Raw genomic sequence first — 22550 nt, 5'->3', positions numbered from 1 at the left:
TTATTCCGGTTAAATATTATAAATTTGCGTCGGGTAGCACCGGGTAGCGTTGCATCGGGTATAGCGGGGAACACACTTACCCGAGGCAACGCTATGCGATGCTACCCGGCGCTTTACCTGAGTATACGACGTTATTATATTTTTTTTCTGAAAGTCTCCATTTTTTCAGTGTCGTCTGACCTTCTTGGCCATAGATAGATAAGATAGATCCGAAGTCAATTACCAAAACTACCAGATTCAATGATATGAAAAGATTCTCGTGCAATTTAGCAATGACGATGATCGAAATTGTTGGATTCATGGCTTGTCACGACCTTTAAATTAAATCGGAGAAAATTCTGCACAGGCTTTTTGCAAAAGTCTCCATCGAAATACAGAAAAAAAACTACTGGTGAGCTTATTCCGTAACGTGCAGAAATGTTTGACGATATACGAAAATATTCTTGCAATGCTTCTCATGCAGTTCAGTCGTTCAAAGACTAAAGAGGTTTAAAATGAATTATTGCGACAAATGGTCACACGTCCTTTTAACTAATCAAAATCAAAAGTATACAGATAGTAAAAATATGGAATAATTTGGAAAAACAAAAGTGAATCTACAAACCCCAAGTGGTAGACTGTCATATCATCCTTTCCATTGTAAAAAACCCAATTTGGGTGTTTTTTCAAGGAATTTCATGTTATATTTTTAACTTGTCGAAGTCGTGAGGAGTGGCCAAGAATGAATCAATATTCAAAATCAATATTGAAAATGGCAAAAAGAGGGAAAATTCGAACTGTTGTAGGGATGGTGAGTTGGTGTCCGAGTGGTACGTCACGTCAAGTGGTAGAGCAGCGGCGTATTTAACCAAAGGTCGTGGGTTCGAATCCCGCTCGTGACACTGACTTTTTTACCTCAACCAAGACCTTACATAAAAAAGAATAATTAATTGAAAGAAATAACTTGGTCAACTGACCACTAAAAAACGTAAATATTCAAAATGTTTGTTTTTAAATTTGTGAGTGGCTTTCTGTATGTTTTTGATGTTGGTGTTTGGTTGTGTTGGTGCGGTGTTGGTGAAGTTAAAGTTACTTTTTATGCGAATAGGAAAGTTTTGTCTACATTTTAGTAAGAAAACCCGTTGATTAATAACAGCTGCTAGTTTCTTTTCGTTTCTTGTTATATTTTTGAGTGTGACAGTGGCGTGCTGTCCATATTTGATGGTGATATCATAAAAAGCATGTTAGTTATGTTGTTCCTCCCGGGTAGAAATGTGTCTTTCTTTGTGAGCTGTTCTTTCATAATTTGTTGAAGTCGTGAGGAGTGGTCAAGAATGAATCAATATTCAAAAAGTTTGTTTTAAAAATGTGAGTGTCTTTCTGTATGTTTTTGATGTTGGTGTTTGATTGTGTTGGTGCGGCGTTTGTGAAGTTAAAGTTAATTTTTATGTGAGTAGGAAATACTTGTTTTGTCTCCATTTTAGTTAGAAAATCCATTGATTTGTAGAAAGTGCTAGTTTCTTTTGGTTTCTTGCTATGTTTTTGAGTGTGACTGTGGCTTGATGTTCATGTTTGATGGTTCGTCTTTGTGAGCTGTTATTTCATAATTTGTTTGAGTCGTGAGAAGCGTTCAAGAATGAATCGGTATTTAAAATCTTTATGTAAGGTCTTGGTTGAGATAAAAAAGTCAGTGTCACGAACGGGATTCGAACCCACGACCTTCGGTTAAATACGCCACTGCTCTACCCCTTAGCTATCGTGACGTACCACTCGGACACCAACTTCCCATCTCAACCCACCTTTTGAAGGTCGTGGGTTCGAATCCCGATCGTGACACCGACGTCGTGAGAAGTGGTCAAGAATGACACACAAAAAATACCTTTAACTTCGCAAACAGGTCACTAAGAAACACATATTATATTTTTAATTAAAATATTTCCAGTAGCATGCAACTCCTAAATAAATTTTGCTCTTCTACAGAGAAGAACGCCAAAGATTCAACTCAAATAGAAAAATCATAGAAAAACCTAAGAATCTAAAAAAAATTTATCTATTAGCTAAACGTTCTTTTCCTCACGTATTCTAATTTCAAAATTTCAACTGAAACAGGACAAAATAGAAAATTCATGCGAATAATTTAACTGTTCTGACTTCTCATATTTTGCAGTTACAATTTAAACAAAATAACAACGGCATAAATTGAAAGTTACATTAACAAATGAAATTCAGAAAACATTATGATAATGGACTAGTTTTTATAAAAAAATTTACATGGGATTTTTCGGAAGGACGTTTTACAGGCCATCAAAGCAGACTTTATCAAGGACATCTAAACAGTTCAAAATTTGACTTTATCATAATTAAATATGAAAATGTTGCCTTAAAACCCTTTGGATTGTTGGTGGTGAAACGAAACCAAGAATACCCTTTGGAGAAATAAGAAAATCATTATTAATGTACAAAACCTGTGTCACTATTTTTAAGTATAAAAACATCAAGAAAAAAGTAAATTTAGTAATATTATTTAACACTTTTCATAAGTTTGATTATCGTACGATCCCACGATAATCCTAGTAACAGAGGCGTTTACCCTGAAAACTGGTTTGTGTGTTATATGTATATTTTTTTAAAAATTTTCCTCTTTTACTTTCTAAGTTGAAAAAAAAATTCGGATTAAGAAATAACCTGGTTTTTCATTGATAAATATATAAATGTATTCGTGTGATTATGCAAATAAACAAATACGTCAATAAATTAAAAGTAAACGACTTGCTCTCCAATAAAATGTATATTTTTAGATTATTCCTATGTTGAGAAATTTTATTTAAAAACTGTTTAGCAAATTCTAAACTCTCAAATTTTCGTACATTTATTTTCTTTCGTTCTTAATCGTATTATGCATCATAATCATGGGTACAAATTGTGAGTAAATTTTGTTTTGTCCCATGTTAATATTTTTCATATTTTTCTATGTGTATCAATTGCCAGTTGATTACTTCGATTATGGATTCGCCGAGTTTCGCGTTGTACAGGCCACGTTTTAGTTGTGTATTTTTTCTGCAGATAAACAGTTTTAAGGTATACATGGAAATAATTATAATTTAAAGTATTAAGCAATGTTTATTTAATTAAAAAAAAAAACACTTTTTGATTTGATGTTGGATTAAGTGTGAATTTTAGACGTTTTAGCGTACAAGGGTGGAATATCCTCCAAGACCGTAGGTGACCCCGTAGAAGACAGGTGCGTGTGCTACGCTGACCACGGGTTTGTTCACTGTGCTGTAGCTGCTGGTGTAAGAAGTGGCGAGAGGCGCGTGAGCGACGACCGGGGCGGCGACTGCAGCGACCACAGGTTTGTTTACAGTGCTGTAGCTGCTGGTATAAGAAGTGGCGAGGGGTGCGTGAGCGACGACCGGGGTTGCGACTGCAGCGACCACAGGTTTATTTACAGTGCTGTACCTGCTGGTGTAAGAAGTGGCGAGGGGTGCGTGAGCTACAGCTACGGGCGCGTAACCGTAGTTGGCACCGTACAACGGGGCATATCCCAAAGGTGTGCCGACGAAGCTGGCCGAGGCGAAAGCAATCGAAACTAAGAAGGCGGCCTGGAATAAAAATTACACATAACTATAAAACGACATTTGTTTGCATCTCAGTTTGATATTTATTGAGCAAAACAAAAACAAAAACTGTTAGTTAAACTCTAAAATACACTGACAGGCAAAAAATTACACCCACTTGTAATATTACTTCATTTGTATATATTTATATTAATCAAAGTTTTAGATTTTTTAACGTTTAATAATTGAGTCACTGTCTAAAAAAGATTTTAAAAAAATCAAATTCCTTGACTTGAAGAAAATAAAGTAAATCAAATTCTTTGATGAAATAGGACTCACCGATGTGCCATAGGCACACAAGGGCGGATACAACAGCAATTTTAAGTAACACCTTATTTTTCAAATTTAAAATTCATGCAAAACTCTTGTTGTAGTCTAAAATAATTTCAAAACAAAAAGTTTTGCATTAAACTAATTTGTAGTCAAAAAATCCACGTAAAATTTTTGTTTTTGAGTTGTTGATACAAGATAAATGTTTTATAGACAAAACCGCAGGTTAAATTTTATCTCTGGTCTTTAGATTTGAACTAAAACAATTTAAGACAAGACAAAAACCCATAAAAAAAGGTTGTTTTAATCTTAAACAATTGCAAAATCATTAAATTCAAAATTTTCAAAATGTAGGCTTAAATCCCAGATGCGAAAAAAAACAATGTAAATACCTTTTAGCTAAAACCATTTGCAACCCCTTGTCCAATTTAACGGACCTCTCAATTTATTTGTAAAACCTTAAATTTAGGCTTAAATCTCGAACAACAATTACTTTTAGGCAAAACACAATGAAAACTTTTTTTTAAGGCTAAACCTTACTTTTAGGCTGAAGCCTTAGGAAATATACTTACAGGCAAAAAATTCCTGTAATATAACTTGAGGGGGCCGCGGTAGCCGAGCGGTTAAGGCGTCAGATTCTCGGCTAGTAGATCCCGCGGTCGTGGGTTCGATCCCCACCGTCGCCTCTGGACTTTTCTGACGCCTAAGGGGACCGGTGGCCGCAATTGAAAGAAATTGACACGGCCCTCATCAATGGAAAGGGCGGGATCGGATCTCAGCGACCCTGAATTTGGTCCCAACCCCCTTCAAAAATGAGTTTCTTCGATGAAAGAACACCAGTACAACGGGGGCTCAAGTTCACATTTGTGTTGCGAGCCCTCTCCCAAAATATGGAGCCAGGGATAAAGTACAATAAGCTGTACTACTGTACTACAGCTCAGCTGCAGTGCTCAGGAGGGAACTACTCCAGTCCTTGGTATAAAAAAAAAACACAGATAAAATTTGTTTTAATTAGATTTTTTATTAATATTTCAATATCGCGTATTTCCTCCTCTTGCCTTAATTACATCTCGAAAACGCCTGGGCATACTTTGTACCAGTCTGGAAATGTCTTTTTGCCGGAGGTTAGCCCATTCTTCACGAAGAGAACTTTCTAGGTCATCAAGTGTATCAGGAAGTGATGGATGTGCTCTTATTCGTCCTTTGAGGTTATCCGATGTTCGATGGGGTTCAAGTCTGGAGAACGGGCTGGCCACGCTAAGTCCCTGATGTTATGCTGTTGAAGGTACGTTTGTACTTTGCAAGCGATATGCCGACGGGCATTAGAATAGGATCGTCGCTGATTTCATCGAGGATAGGCAACGCATGATGTTCCAAAATTTCATCCACATAGCGAGTGGCCGTCAAAGACCCTCTAAGGACAACAACCATCTTTATGCGACTCTCCATTGAAATTCCCGCCCACTCCACCGCTGAGCTACGTTGAAAAGGCTCTGGGGCAAATTACAGGCTTCGTACCTTTCATTTCGCCTTCTCCGCACTATTTCACGCCCATCTGGAGATCGCAAATTTTCACTCATATGTAAAAAGTACAGCAGACCATTCGTCCAAAGAACAGTGGCTGTGTTCTTCAAATGCGAGCCGTACAACTCTGTGTGTTCGGGTCAATTCTGATCCTCTTACGATCCATCAGTCCATATCGATTTAATCTTCTTGGAGCAGTTCAGAAATTTGCACACCTCGAACTTCCTGGAGCTGATGAATCGCTTGAACAACAGTAAGGTGCCGGTTTTGCAAAATTCTCATATTCAAAAACGGTCATCTTGTGGTGGAACTCCGATTGCAATAGCCGCATAAATCACGGAACGTCCATCATCAATAAGTGCCACACCGCGCACAACATCCTCAGCACTGTGGCATTTTTAAAATGAAAAATTGAAATTAAAAAAACAAAGATGAAAACTAAACAGTTTCAAATGAGACTGATTAAACATTTTAAATACGGTAAAAAGTAAACATTGAAAAATCCTTTATCCATGTTTTGGATTATGGATTAAGTGTGTTTACCTCTAATTGATATTCCCAATTTAAAACATAGCCTACAAAAATATTTATTGATAAAAAAATGGGACAATTTTCTTTTGCCTGACAGTGTAACTAAGATAGACCCAAAAATATTAATAATTCAGATGCTCCTTATAAACGATAACGTTAGCGTATAAGAGATTGTCTAAACTTTGATATTTTCAGGATACCAACTAAACTAATTCAGTTCATATTGTAAAAAAAAATAGGAAAAACTATAACGATTTTCCTATGTGAAATACTCACGAATTTCAGCATATTGTCGACCTTTGGGAACAGAGTACTGCCCTGCCCCGCCCAGACTTCTTTTATACCCATTTTCTGGCCTCCCCCTGGGAAATTCTTTTTTTTTGGCTATTATGAGAAGATCTAGTTTAGGAATGAACCGGTCCACTATTAGGCCTGTCCTTGGGATGTAACTTAAAAATTCGACCTGAGATGACCTTTGGACTTATATTTTAAAATTATAGTCTTTAATAACTGCTCTAGCAAATTGAAGTAAATTGGCTTTAATATTTCGTTGTATAATTGCAAAGTAGTTTGTTGTACGACGTCTGTTCTTAATTTTTAATCTTTTTGTTATAGGCTTAAGGCTACGTTACCGCTAGCAAGTTGTTAAAGAAAGCGATTTAGTATGAAAATTGGCAATATTTCCATATGTTTTATTGTAATTTTTTTTATCTAGAGTAGTAGGTATAAGTTTTAAAATCGGTCATCTAGTCGGTTGAAGGAGGGGTGTAATTGAGGTATGGTATGTCCGTCGTCCGACCAGTAGTTATATGATGGCGCATGGCCGTCAGGACTATCCTATGGTCTTGAAGCGCCTTAAAGTGGGCGTGAGGCAGCTGCAGAAGAATGCCAAAGCGTGCGCGAAACTGGAGGTCACCGAACTGAAACGGACCAAGATAGCTAAGAAGAAAGGCTGTTTCGAGGTGGCCAAGACACATTCGGAAAATGCCAAGAAGCAGAAGACCCAGTCGTATAACTACCTACGGACCAGCTCGTATCTGGATTACGTCGTCTGCAAGCTCGAGGACGCGTTGCAGCGCGACAAAGACGAATTCATCTTCGACGTGATGCGCACCATCGACGAGGTGCTCAACACCAACGACCTCGCCAAGATCTTCAGGGTGGTACGCGGCTGCGAGGAGATTATGGAAGGCATGGCCAGATCGAGCCCGTTGGACAAGGTGCCGGACAGGACGCCGACCATCCTCCTGCAGAGTATGATTGACAAGGAAGACCTCACATTGCAGCTCCTGCACACACCCAGTTTTATTTCTGAATACGATAATTCCAACTCCAACGACCGGCTGCAGAAGGTTGACAAATAAACTAATAATCAAAATCATGTGGCTTTCGTTAAATAACTAATCGTCTTGTCAGCTGTTACTACATTGTAATTTGTCAAGTTGATAAAAAAAAATTTCTTCCCTTTTTATTGTTTTCATAATTAGACCTACAACTTTTATTCAATTAGAGATACAAATCTTTCTCAGGTTATTAAAAAGATCTATGATCGCCCGAATAATAGTTTTATATTAACTGAAAACTTAAATTTCTTAAATTAGCACACTAGTATTGGCATACTACCGTTCCTTGATTGATCGGTTCTGATATTTAAGGTTAAATACCAAGACCGTAGTAAAAAATTTACAATTTGAAGGGTGTATATACATGCAGTTCTAATTAATAATTTTTTAATAACAACTTTATTGTATTTTAGATTAGAGTTGTGGTCATAAAGAAGAGGGTATTGTAACTTTATTCGACCTTTATTTAGTCATCTTCAGGGCATTGTCACAAATAAGTTTACATTTTAAATTTTAGTAAGTTTTATTTATTCAACCATTGCAAAACATCTACAGACCATTTTGTAACATCTATTACTGTCTTAATTTACCTTCAAACCATTCCGAACGATCCTGAATCACCTCTAACCATCTCTTACAATCCTCATTCATCTTTAAACCATATTAAACCATCTCTAACCATCTTTTACTATCTTTATCCATCTTCGAACCAATACCATCTTGAATCACCTCCATCTCTTACTATCTTTGTCCATCTGCAAACCATTACCATCTTAAACCACCAATAACCAACTGTTACTATCTTCATCCATCTTCAAACCTTTAAACCATCTTAAACCATCTCGAAATATCTCTACCTCTATCCATCTTTAGCCATTCCAAAACAAATCTAGACCACCTCTTACCATCTTTCATTATCTTCATCCATCTTCGAACCATTACTATCTTAAACCACCTCTAACCATATCTTACTACCTTCATCCATCATCAAACCATTACCATCTTATACCACCTCTAACCATATCTTACTACCTTCATCCATCATCAAACCATTACCATCTTATACCACCTCTAACCATATCTTACTACCTTCATCCATCATCAAACCATTACCATCTTATACCACCTCTAACCATATCTTACTACGTTCATCCATCATCGAACCATTACCATCTTAAACCACCTCTAACCAACTCTTATTATCTTCATCCATCTTCAAACCATTAAACCATCTTAAACCATCTCAAAATATCTCTACCTCTATCCGTCTTTGGCCATTCCAAAACAAATCTAGACCACCTCTTACCATCTCCTACTATCTTCATCTATCTTCAAACCATTAAACCATTTCAAACCACGTCGAAATATCTCTAACTCTCTCCAGAAATCTGTAGCCATTCGAAAACATATTTCGACTACCTCTTACCATATCCTACTATCTTAATATTTAACCACCTGAAACTATCTCAAACCATCCCTAACCTTTTTTAGGTATTTCCAACCATTTTAAACCATTCCAAGTACTTTATCACTTTTCTAACTAGCTGTGCCCACGGCTTTTCGCCATTTTATATTTTGATTCGTTTCATTATTTTCAAATTTCGATAATGAATAAACACAATCACAGTGGGCCTGTTCTGTTACAGATCTTTAACTAGGCATCTATTTATTTTTTAAATATTTATTTATTCCTATATTTTATATAATATTTTATTTATTGTTCCTGTTAGTTGTTAAAATTACTTTTTAATTATCTATTCCTTTATATATTTATTAATACTAAAATAATAACAATCCACGCCATCTTTTACTTTTTCAACCAACTCTGTCTACCCAGCGAGATCATGAATTGCAATCAGTCGTTTGTAGTTATCATGGCCGACCAATCATCGCTGATGTAGTGTGTCTTCAGTGGTGGAATCCACAGATTTTCAATAAATGAACCATCAGGAATGAAGGTTAAGTGCAATAGAGGTAACAAATCTTTAGATGTGTGTGCCAATAGCGTCTCGAATAATCAAAGGTGATTTTATTGATAGTGTCGAGTTCAGTACAAATACCATTACACCGATAAAACTGCATAGTCAGAAAATGGCTTTGTTCTAAACTGCTCTCTAACGATGTGTATTTTTAGAGGACGACGTGCATTTCAAGCGTTTGTAAATGGCCCATTGGGCAAACTAATTTCCCTTTCGGTTTCCTCCTTACCCGGCCAGCATACGAATGCCGTCTTGCACAAACCGGAATCCTCCGGCGATCGCTTTCTGTCACTGTTACGTGACTGTTCCCGGAATCCGAATCGGGTTACGTTATGTGTGTCAGGCCCGTTTGGCGTTCAGGACGGCCGAGACCTTGCCCCGGGACTCTTCGGGACACGGCACCCTTTCGATTTCGTTCGCGAGGCGAGCTAGAGATCAACTCAAAAGAAGAAGAAATTACGTTTTTACCCCAGATAATATTGCAGATATGTAAAAATTTTTCTTCAAGTTTATTCAAACAACATTAACTTTAACGAATATATTGCTGAGAAGTCTATTTACCCTTCAGCAATTTGTTGGACATGATTCGTTCCTGATGGGCTAATTGGGCCAAGTCGTCGAAGGCCTCCTCTGCATATTTCCCTATCCGTGCTGTTGTTCCTCATGGAAGCGTTCTGGCTCCCACACTATATCAGGTGTACACAGCTGACATGCCATCACATCCCGAAACCACCACACATATTTGCACAAGATACATCAATACAGCTCTAGCAACTCCGACCTTGTCATTTCCACTCGAAACCTCCAACAACACCTCGCACTCCTAGAGTCTTGGTGTAAAAAGAAAAGGATAAAATTTAACACAGACGCATTACCTACACTCTCCGTAAAAAGACCTCCCCCTTGTTTTTTTAAATAATATTCCCCTCCCAACTGCGGAGAAGGTACGGTACTCGGACTGTACATCGACAAACGCCTGATGTAGAATCCTCACGACCGAAACGTCAGGCGGTTATGACACGATGTAGATCTCTTGCACGACTTCTTGACAAACATTCTAATTTACCTCTCAAAAATAAAAGGCTGCTTTACAACACCATAGTTAAGCCGGTATGAACTTACGGACTAGAAATGAAGGTTTGAGACCAATTCAACACCACCACATTCAAACTGCCCCGTCCTTAATCCTACGAAAAATACCAGATGCTCCGTTTTATGTACCGAACCTAACAAAACATACATCCTTTCGTTCAAGTTGAAATCCGTTTCCGTTACAGCAAATTTCACATAACCCTCCCAACACCGTAAATCAGTATTTCAGAAACCTCGCATCCCGATGAATCCCCTCGAACCCTCCTCGCCGGCTGAAGAGACAATTGCGCGTGATCACCGAGGATGTCATGGTGATGATAGTGAAAGTGATAATGACACAAGTATCAATTAAACAGACAATACTTCAGTATGATTGGAGTACATGTAGATGTATTAGCCGGGGTGAATATACCGCGCCCTTTAAGAGCTAGAGTACACCCTGTTCTGTGCCTATAGCACAGGTGAGTCCTAGTTCATCAAGGAACTAGATTATGAGGCGCGGTTTTAGTGGTTGAAGTTCTTCTACGGTCATTGAACGTCCCAAAACACTTCCTCCTGCGGGCACCACAGGTTGGTTTGTGTTGGTGCTCCTCTGCTTCTTTTCAGAATCTGCATGTGCCGTATTAGGTTATACCAATCTTCTTTAAATGTCAATTTAGTTTGCAGTGTCCTGTTAACAATCCTGTTATGATTCACAGCTTTTTCCTTCTTCCTTTGATACATACTATTATTTCTTTCGTACCTTTGTTAGGAAGTTCTTGGATTGTTTGTGTCCAATGAGTGAATTCAATTCTTTGCTCATTTTCTTTTTATCCTTTTGTCTGAGGTATTCATTGATAGAGTGGGTTCCTATGCCACAGAAGGGTTCTTGTCTTAGGGAAGCAGTATAGCAGCTCCTTTTCTTGCAGGAGTGTCCGCTTTCTCGTTGCCTTGTACTCCCATAATGTCCTGGGACTCAGCAGAAGCTGACTGTTCTGCGTACCTGATATGTTTAATTTGGTTTTGCAGTTCAACACCATCTTTGAACTAATGTTTGAGCTTAGTGCTTTGATGACTGCTTGGGTATCTGACCTGATAGCTATGTTCTTGTTTTTGTACCCTTAATTCAAGTTGAATTGAGTATATCTCTCGATTGCATAGACCTCAGCTTAGACGATACTGGTGTCCTTTCCCATTGGTTCTTAGTATTTGGTTCCAGGACCGAATACTCCCCTACCCCTGTACATTCTTGTATTCTAGATCCATCTGTGTACCAAATGATGGTGCCTTAGTAGAGTCACTCGAGGGCCAGTGCACCAGATCCTGTCTGCATAGACGGGAGAGGGTGTATGGCCTCTGTACCACGGGGTAACTTAAATGTTTCAAAATCAGCCCAAAGTTACACTGGGAATGGTTTCGTGGTGGTGCGTGGTGACGCCCCTGGAGGGGAAATTAGACAAAGGCTGTCTTCTACTTGTGTGAGAAGCTTGCCATCGTAATACACCCGGCCTCAAGGGATACGGCGGACCGGACGACAGCGTATAGGCGTTGAGGACGCGATGATTATGCTGAATAGTCCCTCGAATGCGTGATTAAGCGGATGGAAACGGGTAGTGAATCGGTTTCTCTGACTCGAGTCTCCTTTGCATTGTTGTGCGTATGACCGTCGTGGTACCCTTGGAGAAGCGAAGGATCGGACCACCTAGGCTGAGCCTACGGCGTCCCTCGAATGCGCAAAGCAGGTGTAGGCTTAGCTCGACAGGAGGTTTTACCGAAGGCGGTGCTCTTCTAGGGGGTGGTTAGCAATTCCACTTAAAACAAAACCGCGACCGGGGCGGATCCGGTAGTTTCTACGCTAGGGAAGCCCCTATCCTCTGGGAGATAGAGTGGCCTTCTCTATCTAGGGAGTGCGCGGGAGAACAGGCTGATGAATTTCGGCTTGTTAGCCCTTTGCGCGCGGCATACGACCCGATGCACAATGCGGGCCCGATCATTAGGAGTGGACAAGCGGAGAGCGAGGTTCTCTTGACCCTTAGGGGCTGGGGCCCTCTACACCAATGCTGCGGCGGTAACACCATTCCGTTGTATGCAGAGGTGCGACAGCTCTCATCTTGAGAATCGAAACGTCCGATAAGGCCGAAGAGGCCAGGTGCGGACGCTAAAGATCCTCTAGTCTTGTGACGTCGAGTACTCGGGAGCGACATGGCCCTTGGAGCCATGTGTATCGTATGGTCTATCATTGAAGTAATACCAATGGGTATAAATGTGTGGTGATTAGTGACTGTTAATCGATAATTATTCAGAAATCGTGAGATGCGGTCTGGTGTGATGTAGGTTTCAGAAAAACATTTTCTTTATCGTGCCAACGTTTCGATCTTTATTGAGATCATCTTCAGGGCTCAAAGTGTTTGTCTTCTGTGTAATTCTGCCGGGCACTCTCAACACGACACGCAAGCATGGCACAATTACACAGAAGACAAACACTTTGAGCCCTGAAGATGATCTCAATAAAGATCGAAACGTTGGCACGATAAAGAAAATGTTTTTCTGAAACCTGCATCACACCAGACCGCATCTCACGATTTCTGAATAACTAATGGGTACTTTTTCTACTGCTTTTAATTTTGTAAATTCTGTATATATTACCTTACTCATTGCCACATGATACTTACTTGAAGATTGTAATGTAACAAATAAAAGAACATGGAGGGTTGATTAGACGTTCAGTTCAAACTTTTATGTTGTATAAACTGCATGAAACACAACACTTAATTGAGACTTTGAATTTTCATTAAAAACCCAATGATAAAGCCAAAATATAAAAAGGTAGGAAAATTATCCCGAAGCGTTTTAGTTGATTTAAACCTGCTTTGCTCTCCTTTCTAAAATATAAATATATAAATTGATTGAAGTTGAAGTTTTCGAACAGTATCGGCTTAATCTATACCGATGATCCTTTGGTTCATCAATCCTGGCCAATATTGTTAAACCCAAGTCCTTAGTCTTCTAAAGGTCAGGATCTCGCTCAGTTTCACTTTTGCCTGTATAATTCACAAAATCGCGGCTCGTAAAGTTGCCCAATCCGTTTCAGTAGGCGTCTACATTGGGAGTCACGAGGTCGCAAATTACACGACAGATTCGATAAATCAAACTGCCCTTAAATGTCTTCGATAACGCTAAATCAAATATTTATTTGGACTAAAATGTAAAGTTCAATTCAATTTATGCTGTTAAAGCCGGACGACTCACGATGCCATCTCTTCATTGGCCCGGCTGTCTCCTGGCCAAATTTGGTTGCTCAAAGGCAAAATAATTGCCATCCGAGCTTATAAAACGAGTGATTAAGACAGATAAACAGTGATAAAGACTATAGTTATAAAAAAAAAGAAAAAAGAATATCATACCCATATTGATCAATGATTTAATTAAAAAGGAGTAACAATAATCCAACCAAAAGTGAAATATCAAAATAACCTGAGTTTAAACTTATTTTTAAACAAAAACAAAGTAAAATCTTCTCTTTATTATAAAATTGCAACAGTTCTGGAACCTTGTACTCTTAAGAAGATATCTGTAAGTATTACTTTGAAGGCCTGCGGTTTGGTAGTAAACGAAGGCTAAATCTTATCTCTAGACCATTTATGTTTAGTGGTCTAGTTGACCATATTAATTATTTCAATTAATTATTCTTTTTATACAAGGTCTTGATGAAAAATGACAAAAAGACGGGAAATTCGAAAGGTTTTTGGTTGAGATTGGTTAGAACAGCGGCGTATTGAGCCGAGGGTCAAGGGTTCGAATCCCGCTCGTCACACTGACTTTTTTATCCCAACGAATACTTTGCATAAAGATTAATTAATTGAAAAAAGTTATTCGGTCAATCGGACCACGAACTCTAACGAATATATTTACAATGATAATAATAAAACATAAATACACATAAGCTTGAATATTGATAAAGTTAAATTATACCACAAATTCTCGCACCGTATACAATGCAACATTTCGGCGTCCTATCGACCATTTTATTACCGCTCGTTTGAAAACACTAACTTTTTCATCTCAAACAAGACCTTATCTCTAGTATTTATAATTTAACTAAAACAACATATATAAACTTTTTTTTAATCTTAAGCAACTGCATAATCAATACATTGAAAAATTATAAAATGTAGATTTAAATCTCAGATACGGAAAAACACTGTAAATATCCAATTAATTATTCCTTTTATCTAAGGTTTTTGGTTTAGATGAAAATTATGACCACTAATGTAGTAATTAATGCAATTTAAATACCTTTTAGCTAAAACAATTTGCAATCCCAAGTTTTACGCTTAAACCTCGGAGAAATTACCCTTTTGAACAAATTTAATGCTCCACTCAATTTATTTGTAAAACCTTAAATTTAAGCTTTAGGCTCGGGCAACAATTTTTTTTAATATTTCAAGCCTTACTTCTAGGCTGAAGCCTTAAACTTTCGAGGTTATCGCATAAATGGGATCAGGCTAAGACCCTGATGTTATGCTGTACGTTTGTACTATGCGAGCGATATGCGGACGGGCATTGTCGTACATTAGAATAGGATCGTCGCTGATTTCATCGAGGATATGCCACGCATCCTGTTCCAAAATTTCATCCACATAGCGAGTATCCGTCAAAGAACAAAAACCAACTTTATACGACTTTCCATTAAAAGCTGAGCTACATTGAAAAGCTCTGGGAAAAATTACTGACTTCGTACTTTTCATTTCGCCTTTCTTTCACGCCCATCTGGATATCATAGAGCAAATCTACACTCATCTGTAAAAATTACAGCAGACTAATCATCCAAAGACCTTTGGCTGTGATCTCTGTGTGTTCTGGTCCATTCTGGTTCTCTTACGGGGCGAAAAGCCATCAGCCCGAACTGATTTAATCTTCTTCGAGCAATGCGTTCAGAAATTTGGACATCTGGAATTTCCTGGAGCTGTTGAATCGCGTGAACAACAGTAAAGCCAGGAACACACTTACCCGATGCTACCCGACTCCGATTTTCCATAAGGTTGCATACCCCCGTGCACATCTACCCGATGCTATGCCACTGTCCAGATTTTCGTCGGGTCGCATCGAGTACAGTTGAAGACAAAAGAACTGGACACTCATATTTTTATTCAAACTACATGTATTATTCTCGTTATATTAATTACAACATACTTATTTTAATATAAACCAAATTAACTGTGATTAAAAATTAATTAGTTTTTATTTAAAAAATTAATTTTAATGGTTTGGTAGAAAATTAATCAAAACACCTGAATACGATTTTTTAATATAATGAATTTAACTAACAATTTATTACAAGGTTTTGCTCAAAATAGTGCATTAAGAACAAAAGATGCGTTGCGATTGTGATTATTGTGACTGTACGCGACGTGTGCTTGCGTCGGATAGATGTGCACACCCCACCAAAACGTGGCAAGGCGTCGGGTAGCATCGGTAGCGTCACATAGCGTAGCATCGGGTAAGTGTGTTATTTTTTGTAGTTTATTTCAAACTAAGTACATGTAATTTTGTCGTTATATTAATTACAACATGTTATTTTAATATAAACCAAATTAAACGAGATTAAAAAAGCATAAGTTTTTATAAACATTGTTTAATTACGATGGTTAGGAGTAACTTTATTTAAAACAATTAAGTTTAACAAACAATTTATTAGATGGTTGTGCTCATAAAATTTAACTAACAATTTATTACAAGGTTTTGCTCAAAATAGTGCATTAAGAACAAAAGATGCGTTGCGATTGTGATTATTGTGACTGTACGCGACGTGTGCTTGCGTCGGATAGATGTGCACACCCCACCAAAACGTGGCAAGGCGTCGGGTAGCATCGGTAGCGTCACATAGCGTAGCATCGGGTAAGTGTGTTCCCGGCTTAAGGTGCCGGTTTCGTAAAATTCTGAAAGCCAAAAAACGCTCATCCTCTGGTTCTGCTAACTTCGGGCGTCCAGAACCGGGCCTTCTATGGTAGAATCCAGTTTCTCGAAGATTTCTCGCAGAATTTCGTAGGGAACTCCGATGGCAAAAGCCGCATACCTGATGGAACGTTCCGTAATTGCTTTTAGGCGAAAATCAACGTAAAAACCCTTTTAGACTGTAACATTAGCAGTAGGCAAAGACCTCTAGTAGGAGTGACCTTTAGAAGAGTAATGTGCATTGGGTTCGCAATTTGTCAGAATTAATGGACTAAGGAATAATCAGTACTAAATGAGAAGCAGTTAAACCTGTCTAAATTTTTAACCACTTGCCTTGTTCAAACTTCTTCGTGTATTATAAAAACCCTAAGATTTGTGCCGGCATCACTCTTCTTTGTTAAGGATCGCAGGATTAATCTTGTGTTGGAATTTTTCTTTTATTGAAACTTTCTAAATAGGCGTTTTCATTTTAAATTAAAAGATATTCACGGCCATTATATATAGAAAAAAAAAAATAACTCGTGTAAACTGCCGATTCTTAGAGCGTTGCGTCATCCCTCTGTATAGCTAGAAAGCCGTGTAGTTCTTCCAACAGGAATGCAGAGCCATTTGAGCCGTGAAACAGCTGTTCTTAATCCGAGGAACTGTTGTTGAAAATGTAAAAAGAAAATTTTGCCTTCGAATTTGTATTACAAACATAAATATTATATTAATTTATGAAATTCGACGAATAAATATATAAATCGCTCAAGAAGGGGCGGGATTAGATCTCAGGGACCCTGAATTTGGTCCCAACCCTCTTCAAAAATGAGTTTCTTCGGTGGAAGTACACCGGGGGCTCAAATTCACACTCGTGTTGCGAACCCCAAAAATGGAGTCAGGGATAAAGCACAATAAGCTGTACAGCTGCTGCGCTCAAGGGGAACTCCTCCAGTTGCTGGTATCAATTGGGGGGGGGAGAGAGAGAGAGAGAGAGAGAGAGAGAGAGAGAGAGAGAGAGAGAGAGGAGAGAAATGGCGAGAGGGAGAGAAAGTGCGGGAGAGAGAGGGGGAGAGAGAGGGAGAGAGAGTGAGAGAGAGAGGAGAGAGAGAGAAAGGGAGGGAAGAAAAGAGAGAGAGAGAGAGAGAGTGAGAGAGAGGAGAGAAAGTGCGGGAGAGAGAGAGAGAGAGNAGAGAGAGAGAGAGAGAGAGAGAGAGAGAGAGAGAGAGAGAGAGAGAGAGAGAGAGAGAGAGGATCAGGTCATTACATACATTTTTCTAAATAATACAATAATAAAAAATAGGTTTAAATATTTATTATTTTGTTTCAATAATGGAAATCAATAGTCGTACTTATCAGTATGGTCTTCGTAGTCTTTTTCTTTTGTCACTTTGACTTTGACTTTGACGACCGGATCGGAGATCTTCACCAGGCCGGGTATGACTTTTATTTTGGGAGGTTCCAGTTTGACAACTTTGTAGTGATGGTGATCGTGGTAGTCGTCGTGATGGTCTACATGGTGGTCATGGTGATCGTCGTGATGGTCTCCATGGTGACCGTGGTGATCGTCGTGATGGTCTAAATGGTGGTCGTGATGATCATCGTGATGGTCTCCATGGTGACCGTGGTGATCGTCGTGATGGTCTCCATGGTGATCGAAGTGGTCGTAAACTTTGACGAAGTCGTAATGAGGCGGTTCGGGCTTATGGGTCATCGCAGGTTGTCTTGGATTAATCAAATTGTACAGTAGTAACGGAAGCAGAAATGTCCCCCTGGAGCAGGCCAGATAGCAAAAAAGAACTACCTGAAATCAAAATAAAATATTTATTAATGGACAAAAACTATATTATCATAAATTTATATTATTGTTATTGTTATTTATCCTTCAATAGGTAGTTTTTTTGTGAAATTGTAAAAATATAATTTATGAAGTATATAATTCAGTTTTCATACTGAAAGCTAATTGGTATTTTAAACTCATTTAAAGCTTTCTTGTCAGACGAGAATACTTCCAAAATCGTTATTTTTGAGTTAGTGGCAAATTCTTCGTTTTTGAATGAAACTCGTGTATAGTGCCCCCCCCCCCAAAAAAAAACTTTTGAGCAAACGGTACCGAAATAACTTAATTTTGACAAAAAAATAACCTATGTGCGCAAAACCTCATTTAAAACCTATGTTTTATACTAAAATTCGCGTAAAAATTTTTTTTTATGCCGAAAGTTATTCGCAAATCCTTAGTTGAAGATTAAACCCTCCTGAGAACATTGATTAGGCAAAAATCAATCGAAAATCTTTTTGCAAGCTAAAACATTTATTTGAAAAGCCTTAAATTTTGGTTGAAACCTCAAGGAAAAATTATTTTTTGTAAAAAGAATTTTTATGCTTCCTTTTTTACTTGGAATTACCTATTTAGGCTTATACCTCAGGCAACAATTCTTTTTAAACAAAGACGTTTGCAAATACTTTTTTAAACTAAAATATATATTTACAAAGCTTTTATTCTTGGCTTAAACTTCACACAAAAATTATTTTTAAGCCCTTGCAAAACCCTGTTTTAAACTAAAATATTTCTTTGCAAAACCTCAGTTCTAGGCTTATATCTCAGGAAACAATTCTTTTTAAACACAATCCAGCATAAAACTGTTTTTATGCTAAATAGATTAGCCTAAAAAATTGATTACAAAACGTTAGGAAAAAATTCTTTTAGGTAAAAATCAATGGAAAAACTTTTTTTAGGCGAAATAGTTTTTGTAACCGTTAACATGGCTTAAATCTCATGGAACGATTCTTTTTATGCAAAAGCCTATATAAACCCTTTTCTTAGGCTAAAACATTTATTTGTAAATGCTTATTTCAAGGTTTCAACCTCAACAATCATTTGTAGGTAAGGACCAACGAAAACCTTTTTTTTGGGGGGATTAAATATTTATTCGAGGATTCTTAGGTTTAGGCTTAAACTTCAGGCAACAATCCTTTTTAGATAAAAATCAATGGGAAATCTTGTTGTAGGATAAAATAATTATTTTCAAAACTTTAGATTTAAGCTTAACCCTCTGGAAAAATTATCTTTAGGAAAATTTAACGTAGAACATATTTTTGGCTAAAACATTTATTTGCAAAGCCTTAGTTGTCCGTTTCAACCTCAGACAACAATTCTTTTTTGGCAAAATTCAATGGAAAACTGTTTTTGGACTAAAATTTTTATTTGCATACCTTAGATTTATGCTTAAAACTTGGGCAAAAATCAATTTTAAGTTAACACCACTGAAAAAAAAAACTATTTTTATAAAAAGTTTACGTAAAAAACCTCAGTGGAAAGATTAAACCTCAGGCAATAATCATTTACAAGTTAAAACCACTGAAAAATTTTTTTTATAAAAAGTTTATATAAAAACTTTATTTGAAGGCTAAAACCTCAGGCTACACTTATTTATAAGTTAAAACCACTGAAAAAAACCGATTTTTATAAAAAGTTTAGGTAAAAACCTTAGTTGGAAGATTAAACCTCAGGCAACAATAATTTATAAGTTAAAACCACTGAAAATTTTTTTTAATAAAAAGTTTAAGTAAAAAACCTTAGTTGAAAAATTAAACCTCAGGCAACAATTATTTTCAAGTTAAAACCACTGAGAAAAAAATTTATAAAAAGTTTATGTAAAAAACCATAGTTGTCAGACAAACCTCAGGCAACAATTATTTATAAGTTAAAACCACTGAAAAAAAATTATAAAAAGTTTATGTAAAAAACCATAGTTGTCAGATAAACCTCAGGCAACAATTATTTATAAGTTAAAACCACTGAAAAAAAAACAACCATTTAAAAAAAAAGTTTATGTAAAAACCATAGTTGGAAAATTAAACTCAGGCAACAATTATTTATAAGTTAAAACCACTGAAAAATTGTTTTAATAAAAAGTTTAAGTACAAAACCTTAGTTGAAAGATTAAACCTCAGGCAACAATCATTTTTAAGTTAAAACCACTGAAAAAAATATTTTTATAAAAAGTTTATGTAAACAACCTTAGTTGACAGATTAAACCTTAGGCAACAACCATTTTTATATTAAAACCACTGAAAAAAACAAACTATTTTTATGTTCCTATAAAAAACCTTCTATGAAAAGCCTTTTTTTAGATTAGAAGATTTCTTTGAAAACCCTTATATTATGTTATATATTTGCCTTATATTTATGTTCAAACATGAGCAATCAAAGTAAAAAATTTAAAATAATTTAACAACATATTACTTGTATTAATTATTTTGTATAAGTGCATTTTAATGGGCAAGTTATGAATATTAAGAACGTGCAAAATAAAAATAAAAATAAAAAATAATAAAAAATTAAAAGTAAAATATAAAACAAGCTCTCCCACTTTTTCATAATCACCCTATCTCGACCCTTTCACTCCCTGCGTCTGTTTGTGTTTATAAATTTCAGAGTTACATGAATCTGTTACATCTTATGTACTCAAATCATGACAATAAAATGCAAGTTAAAGTTTTTTTGGTTATTATTTTTTAATACTATTAGAAAATATAAACAAGTTTGAATTTTTAGCGATTGAATTGGTCACGTGCTAAATATTGAGTGTAAAAAAGTGTTTTTATAGCCAAAAATGTCCCAGATTTACACAAAAATTCCCATTATATTTCAAAATTTCCGCTGGAATTCTAATTTCCAGAGAGAAAAAAAATTCGTGGAAAATATTCTACAATATGTGTCAATTCCACGTCTAATAAAACCAAAAACCGGTCCAGAATCCGGGTACAACTGGAGGTCAGTTATACACTAAAAGGTAAAAAAAAAAAAAAAAAATCCGGTTGGATGTTCATATCCCAACTAGTTTTGCCCGGGACCTATGAAATTCCTCGACGGGAAAAGAAGCGAAGGATTAAATAAAATAAAAGTCAAAGCGTTCACTTACCAGCCACTTCATCGCGTCTGCCAGACCGAAAGTGAAAACTCTCCCTTTTAAAGAATAAAAGCACAAAACGGAGATGGCACGATTTCCTCTCGGCATCCTTAATAAATGAGCAGTGACAAATATAATGACTGAAATAAAAATTTCATAACGCCGGGTTTTTCTTCGTACATTGTTTGAACAAATTGCCAAAACCCGAATATCAGAAATTCCACCACAAGAAAATCAAATTTGAAGGAATATTTTCTTAATTTGGAAATCCTCAAAAAAGGAGGAAACTTGAAAGTGTATCGGGAGTTTCACACGCTTTGAGTTGTCTGGATATTAGATAAGTTCTCATGAGCCGAAAAATCGTTTCTCACCAATTAACGACTCGGCGGTACGCATTCGTAAAATCTTTACGAAATAAAAACAAAAAAAATTTCCATCTGACTCACGATGAAAGTTAATATTTTAAAAATCGTTGGGTAATATCTGAAACAATTCATCGTAAGTAGGGCTTTGGTAATAAGCAAAAATGTTCTGCAGCATGACACAGTCGACCACGACCTTGCTCCTTCAGACTGACGATTATTTCAGCCTGCGGTTTACAACTACAACAAAAAAAATCAAGGTTCAAGAACATCGATCTTACTGACAAAAAAAATACTATAAAGAGTTTGAAAATAATACCAGATATATTTATTTTAACAGGATTTTACATAAATAAGTAGAAAAAACAAACTATACATGCATTAAATATTTCCAATAGACAAAAAATTTAATTTGCAATACAACAAAAAAAAAATAATAAAAATCAAATAGTCAATGCATCAATGGATGTTCGCAATTAATCATTTATCACAAAAGAATTTGACCACTGAGAATTTGAAAAATTATTCAGCTGGCAACACATGACCTCAAAAGTGATCAGACATAATTCATATATACATAATTAATTTTTATGTAAGGTATTGGTTGAGATAAAAAAGACAGTGTCACGAGCGGGATTCGAACTCACGATCTTCGGCTAGAATTTATTTGGTCAATCAGACCACGAAACCTCATAGATTTAAACTAACTTTAAAACATAACCTGTATTAATTTACTATAAAACTGAAAAAATTAATTAATTGAAAGAAGTTATTTGGTCAGTCGGACCACGAAATATAATGTGTATAATACATAATACACAATTACATAAGTACAATTAACACAGAAGAATTTATTTACAAACAACAACAAAAGAATCAAATTATACAACACAACATTTTAGTACATAAAGTAAAATGATATCAATAGATATCAAGGTAAATAAATACATATAATAAGAAAGATAAATACAAAATTCACGCGATAAATAGTACATAAGGAGTAGTTCTTTCAGGATTAAGAATAGGA

The 22550-nt window shown here is 36.5% G+C and overlaps 3 protein-coding genes across 3 annotated transcripts; 1 reads left to right on the top strand and 2 right to left on the bottom strand.

Moving 5' to 3' along the window:
• Positions 1-3142: 3142 nt before the first annotated feature.
• LOC106663252 (cuticle protein 12.5-like) lies at positions 3143-6375 on the bottom strand. The gene is made up of 2 exons (XM_014387946.2): positions 6198-6375; positions 3143-3581 (listed from the first exon to the last, which is right to left on the bottom strand). Exons 1-2 carry the CDS (start codon positions 6267-6269, stop codon positions 3165-3167), a joined length of 489 nt encoding a protein of 162 aa, XP_014243432.1. The 5' UTR covers positions 6270-6375; the 3' UTR covers positions 3143-3164.
• Positions 6376-6733: 358 nt separating this feature from the next.
• On the top strand, positions 6734-7285 carry LOC106662950 (charged multivesicular body protein 1b-2-like). The gene has a single exon (XM_014387406.1). The coding sequence runs from the start codon at positions 6734-6736 to the stop codon at positions 7283-7285; it is 552 nt and encodes a 183-aa protein (XP_014242892.1).
• A 10263-nt stretch (positions 7286-17548) lies between these two features.
• On the bottom strand, positions 17549-21251 carry LOC106662992 (uncharacterized histidine-rich protein DDB_G0274557-like). Its single transcript, XM_014387453.2, has 2 exons — positions 21174-21251; positions 17549-18052 (listed from the first exon to the last, which is right to left on the bottom strand). The coding sequence occupies exons 1-2, from the start codon at positions 21183-21185 to the stop codon at positions 17588-17590; spliced, it is 477 nt and encodes a 158-aa protein (XP_014242939.1). The 5' UTR covers positions 21186-21251; the 3' UTR covers positions 17549-17587.
• Between the last annotated feature and the right edge of the window lie 1299 nt (positions 21252-22550).

This window comes from Cimex lectularius, unplaced genomic scaffold (assembly GCF_000648675.2).
Source record: "Cimex lectularius strain Harlan isolate CLEC.00 unplaced genomic scaffold, Clec_2.1 scaffold131, whole genome shotgun sequence".
Lineage (NCBI taxonomy): Eukaryota > Metazoa > Arthropoda > Insecta > Hemiptera > Cimicidae > Cimex > Cimex lectularius.
Note: the sequence above shows the minus strand (reverse complement) of the source record. Positions and strands in the feature narration are given on the sequence as shown.